At 29.0% G+C, this 6,514-nt stretch overlaps 1 protein-coding gene across 1 annotated transcript; it reads left to right on the top strand.

Moving 5' to 3' along the window:
• The first annotated feature begins 4,370 nt into the window (after positions 1–4,370).
• LOC127745482 (protein FAR1-RELATED SEQUENCE 11-like) lies at positions 4,371–6,308 on the top strand. Its single transcript, XM_052258237.1, has 5 exons — positions 4,371–4,487; positions 4,606–5,179; positions 5,623–5,700; positions 5,803–6,022; positions 6,113–6,308. The coding sequence occupies exons 1-5, from the start codon at positions 4,371–4,373 to the stop codon at positions 6,306–6,308; spliced, it is 1,185 nt and encodes a 394-aa protein (XP_052114197.1).
• The last annotated feature ends 206 nt before the right edge of the window (positions 6,309–6,514 follow it).

Here is a 6,514-nt window from a genome sequence, read left to right as displayed (position 1 = left end):
TATCCATCATATTACTCAACCCTGTATCTGTGCCCTGTATATATATTCACTGAATTGAATGGTAAGGGGGATAATATAAGAGGAAAAAAATAAGAAAAGACACGAAATACAAGCGAACTAGGAGGATCATGTAATGTTTGTGACTTTTGAATTTACAATTAGAAAGTTGATCGGTTCCAACCTCGTAATCTGCACACCGATATTTATAACGATATGAGTGTGACACATATATATCAAGTTATTTTATCTACATTATATCTACCGCCATATTGATAGTTAACGGAGTTGACCAAACTACTTTTTGCGTTTTTCCCCCTTCTAATTTGGTAGCTTGACCATTCCGGGATTTAACGAAATCTGATGAAGTCATCGATGTTTCTATTGATTGTCCAATATATTATCATCGAAACATAATGTAAGTTGGAAGAATATGTATTTTTATATATACGCGAAATAAGAATTTTGTCATATGAGAGTTACATAAATATGTTGTTATTTGCACATTTTTGTTACTATTGGTTTTTTTACCCCGCACCCTCCCTCCATTTTCCTTTTTTTTTTTCCCACCTATGTAAGATCAGTAGATGAAAACAGGACAAGAGCATGCCATTGTGGTGGGGTATATACTATATACATGGCGTAAACTTGAGTGGCGGAATGTTGGAATTATAAAAATAATAATCCCATGGTGCATTTTTACCCGCGATGAGGAGCATGCCACTGTGTTAGGTTTGGAGGTAAACTACTAAAATATATGGTAAATAATTAAAATTATCCTTGATCTTTTAAAACACTGAAAAAAATCTTTACTTTTATTAATAACAAAAATATCATTGAAATCTTTTAAAATACAATAAAAATATTTAACATTAAATATATATTCTCAAAAAATATTTTAGAGATTGAATTTTGATACTTTTTTTATAAAGATAATTAGAGAAATGAGATATTTTTATCATTAAAATTTGGTGATTTTATACCAAGTAAATCTTTTTCACTTTTTTTGTTGGTGATAAAAAATACTTTAAAAAAATTTAGAGATCCAATTTTGGTCTAATTTTATACATATACTTACTAAATAATTATCTAAATATTTCTATAAAATTTTGGATTAAATACATTACTCAGAGTAATGGTACATGACCAATAAATATTATTATTTTTTGCTATTACTTGACCATCAATAATTTCCACACATATTTATAGATATTTTGCTCACAAAAAATATATAGTTTGTATTTATATTTATTAGAATTTTACACATATAAATCAATACAATTTGTATCTATATTTTTCAGAGTTTCCATGTACATAAATTAGTAAAATTTATTTATTAAAAATAATTTAATATTTGTGATGGTAAAAACAATGACAAACTTTACTCATATCAAATAATCATATAAAATAAAAATCAATTTATCTATATGGTGCCATCGTATCCATTTTCAGCCACTCTGAGTTTTAAAATAAAAAAGTTTAATTATTCTGTTGGTCCCTATAATTTCACCAAATTTACAATAGGTCTCCATACTTTTTTTTTTCTTTTCAATTGAGTCCCTTCACTGCTTTTAATTTTGTAATTAGAAACTTTTTATGTTAAAAATATTAAAATTAACAAAATATTTCTCTCAAAAAATATGTGGTCAAGGATCTAATTAGGTTAGTAATTATAGATACCTTCAATTTATGGAAAAATATTTAATGAACTCGAATATATTTTATACTAGGAATGATTTAATTACAAAATTAAAAATAGTATAAAAACTTAATTAAAAAGAAAAAATATAAGAATCTAATTAAAAATTCGATAAAATTATAGGTACTAACAGAATAATTAAACTTTCAATAATTGCAAATGTTTGTTCAGATTTTCTTTCGGCTATGTGTCTAGATTCAACCATGCTACATATATACTAAAATTAGCTATTAGTATAAAATATATGTTAAAATATAAAATATATATTAAAAATAAATTAAATAATACATATATTTATACATAAAAATACCTAATTAATTTTGATGTAGAAATAACATTTTTGGTCCATATTAAACCGTGACTGTTTTTGTCATGAACGATAGGCCTTGGTGTGAGGACTTCTTGGATTTGTTGTGACATTTGAACCCAAATCAGTAAAATTCATGTGCGCAATTGCACCGAAAGGGTTCAAATGGCTAAGCCCAGTCCCATAACCCTCAAACAAACAAAAAACCTTCTTTTAGCAAAAGAAGAAGTGAAGCAGAGGAACCGAAAACAAAAGTTTAAAAGTTAATAAGATAGGTCCAAAGTCCAAACAAGATGTCTTATATATTTCAGGAACCCAAAAAAAGTCTATTTATTTATTTAGAAAATGACCGACTCTTTTGTTGGTTGGAGTTGGATTCCTCTTAACACAAGTCTTCAATCTCATCTTTGTTGGCAAAAGATTCGATGATCCCAGAACGTTTGGACCATTAAATGGTCTCATAACAAAACATGTTTTTTAAGTTTTTAATAATTGCTAAATAGTCCTTTTCTAATTTTAATTACAAATTAACCCCATATATTTAATTATAAAAATTATTTTTTATTTTATAAATTATTATTTTATCATTCATCTATCATGTTTATTAATAATCAAAAACAAAAATAATAATGAATTAGATCTTTAATCATAATAATTTTTTGGCAATCCTAATCGATTAAAATTTTATCTTTAATTCATTACATCCGTATAGGATTGTGAAAATCGTGTTTCTTAAAAAATCAATTGATTGAAATTCAGGTTTTCACAAAACAATCGATTGAATGTTAGACGGTAGTATGGTTTTTCTAAAAATAAATCGATTGTAACTTTTACACAATCGATTGAAACGATGCTTAGAATATGAATTTTTTCGATTATTCATTTTACCCAATCGATTGAAGGCTTTAAAGTAATATGAGGTCTCACAATTTAATCGATTGTTTATGTTACCTAATCGATTTAAGTCTTGAAAGTAATATGGATTTTCACAATTCAATTGATTGGTTGTGTTATCCAATCGATTGAATTGTGCACTACGTTATATGTTATGCCGTTCTCAATTTTCCTGCTCGTGTTTATAAATTATTAATTTATTATTCATCTATCTTATCTTTAAATTTCTATTTTCAATTTTTAAGTTTTTATTTTAATTTAGATACTTTAATCTTATCTTTTCTTTAATACTAAGATTATAAATTGGTGAATAATCTATCATCAATTACTCAATCCTACAATTGGAATTGTTTATCAATCTCTTTAATTATCAAAATTTTCATTGTTTTTGTTCCAATTATCCATCTACTTAATATCTAATTTTTCTTCATTTTTTATCCATCTCTTTAATATCCAATATTTGTTCATTATTAATTGATAACCACAGTTCCAGCAATCAACAAAGATCCAATCAATTTCTTCATGGTAATGTTCAGAAAACAATCCACTGTTTTGATTTCAAAATCGAGGTCAGTGAATAGAATCTCTAATTTTGTAATTCTTCATTTAGTAATTCACAGACATTGAAAAATACTAAAAAGTAAATAAATTTTATTATTTATTATTATTAATTAACTAACAATATTTAAAAGTGTGGACTTAAAATGTATTATTGGATTATTATACTAAAAAATTTATATAACTTACATTTTTTTGTTATTGTGAGTCCCACTATAATGAAGCTTATATTCCATGGTAAATCGAATTAGATGAATTCGATTTATGGAATATTTTGGGCGTCGTAGCAAATTGAATCAATTAGCATTTTATCAAATTTCTAAATCGAAGTAACTAACTACGAATTATATCACGAGTACTCACCTTTGAACATATCACGGATACTCACCTTTGAAAAAAATTATTAAATATTACTCAAAATAATAATATTTTAAATATTAAATATTTAACTACCAAGTCTAGCAATTCAAATACTTTCATTGGATACATTTATTTGTGTTTCTTAAAAAAAAAAATTAAAAACAGCAGCAGTTTTTTAACATTTTTTATTTTTTTAATTTTTTTTAGAATAAAAAATGTACTAGTATGTAACCATTATATGTGTATATATAAAATATTTGTATTATATATATTATTAAAATAAAAATTTGTTAATGAAAATATAATTAAAAAGATAACATAATTAGTATATTTTATTCAAAATTTATGTAGTTATCTCATTTTATACCAATAAAAAAATAAAATGAGCGTAAATTGAATTTATTTGCTTTGATTTACGTAGTTATATGGCAAAACAATACATTTATGTAATCGTTTTGGATTTAGGATATTGATGTAATATTGGAAGCTATTTATTTTTTTTAATGTTATAAGACGTAGTGTATTGAAATTTCTTTTTTATTAGACATTTTTAAGATGTCAAATATATTTACGGACACTGAGATGGAGGAGCAATACCAAGAGGACGATGACATTAACCAACAAGAAGAGTTAGTTTGTGACCAAGATATGATGGATGAACAGAATGAATCCGTCAGAAAATACCCTTGAAGCTGCTGATGCAGTTGACTCCGTACAAGACATTACAATTTTGAATTTCAGTGAAAATTGTGTGGAGAAAACTGGTAGATATCACTTTTCTACTTTGTAGCTTGCATTTGATTTTTATCTGAAATACTCAAAGTCAAAGGGTTTTAGTGCAAGGAAGAGTAAGACTTTCAAGAATAGTATTGGCGAGGTTTACAAACAAAAGTTTGTATGTCATAGGCAAGGATTCAGGGAGGAGAAGTATTACACGATGAAAAAAAGGAAGAAGGAGCCTAGATTGGAAACAAGAACTGGGTGTGAAGCCCGAATGGATGTTAAATTTGTACCTGAAACTGGAAGGTGGCATATCTTTTATTTCTCTGACAAACACAACCATAATCTATTGGATACACAATTTAGTGCTATGTTGCCTGCCCATAGAAAAATATCAGAGGCAGATATTATGCAAATGATGAACATGCTAAAGTCTGAGATTAGCACTTCACAGATATTTGGTCTTCTAGCTAGCCAAGCAGACAGGTATGAATTTGTTGGCTATGGTCCTAGAGATATGTACAATGAGATTGCAAGGCAAAGGCGTCAAGTTCCTGGTAATGTAGCACGAGTGTTGAAGAAGTTGGAGGATATACGGTTGAAGGATCCACAATTATATTTCAAGGCATGTCATGATTCAATAGGTTTGTTACGTAACTTGTTCTAGTCTGATTGGATTAGCCAACTAGACTACCAACTCTTCGGGGATGTTATTGCTTTTGATGCCATGTACAAAAAGTTGTCCATTAGTCATATTCAGCAGAGTTAACCACGACAACCAAACAATTATTTTTGCTGCTGCGTTAATGTGGACGAAACTACTGATATATTTAGCTCCTACGTTAGCTCATGTTTGCAATGAAGGGTAAGACCCCGACCTCAATAGTAATTGACGGGGCCATGGCGATTAGGAATGCAGTAAGAGATGTATTTTCCGAAGTCAGACATAGATTATGCGCTTGACACCTTATTTGAAATACGACTAGCAATGTTAAAAATCCATCATTTACATCTAAATTCAGAAAAATTATGTTGGGAGACTACGAGATTCTCGTATTTAAGTAGAAGTGGGTTCATCTTATTGAAGAATTTGGCCTTGAGGATAAGCCGTGGGTAAACAACATATATGAAGAGAAGCATATGTGGGCTACTCTATATATAAGAGGTAAGCTTTTTGCTGGCGTTAGAACTACCTCAAGATGTGAAGGTTTACACTCAGTTGTGACAAGATATGTGGGGTCACGGTATGATTTGACAAATTTTGTAGAGAAATTTCAAAGGTGTGTTGCACACTTGCGCTTTAAAAAATTTAATGATGATTATGAATCTACACGTGGGGTGTCCGTCATGCAGACTTGTATAGAGCTGCTAGAGAGATTTGCTGCTGAGGTATACACTCAGGAGATATTTCTATTGTTTCAGCATTTTCTTTCTAGAGTTGGATCAACGCGGGTGCTAAACATAGAGAATCACGATAATTACTTAAAGTACATTGTGTGTAATCATGGGAGACCCAATTTTCTGTGGAGTGTTGAATTTCGTCAATAAGAAATTATTTTCATGTGTTCTTGTTTAAGAATGGAGTCATTTGGAATTCTTTGCGAACATATTGTGAAAGTTCTGGTTGACAGAGACATTTGTGAGATTCTCTGGTCATTAGTGTTGGATAGATGGACAAAGAAGGTGAAATCAGCACTCAATGATGCAAGTGGGTTCACTAGGAATGCTGTTGTTATTAGTCGTCAAAGTGCCTTGATGGAGTTTTCTAAATAATTGGCCGTTGTTGCAGCTAAAATCCAGAAAGATTTTAAGAGACACATGACATTATTATGGGATTGTATTCATCTTACAAGGCTGCAGAGGAAGGCAGTAAGCAACCTTAGTCAGGTGTAACTAAAAGTAGCAATCCGTATGTGCATCAAACCAATATAAGCTTAGGACAATCATCTAAAAAGAAGAGGCAACGTTGTAGTGTTGAT

This window comes from Arachis duranensis, chromosome 3 (genome assembly GCF_000817695.3).
Source record: "Arachis duranensis cultivar V14167 chromosome 3, aradu.V14167.gnm2.J7QH, whole genome shotgun sequence".
Lineage (NCBI taxonomy): Eukaryota > Viridiplantae > Streptophyta > Magnoliopsida > Fabales > Fabaceae > Arachis > Arachis duranensis.
The sequence above is the reverse complement of the archived record's forward strand: the minus strand, read 5'-3'. Positions and strand labels throughout refer to the sequence as shown.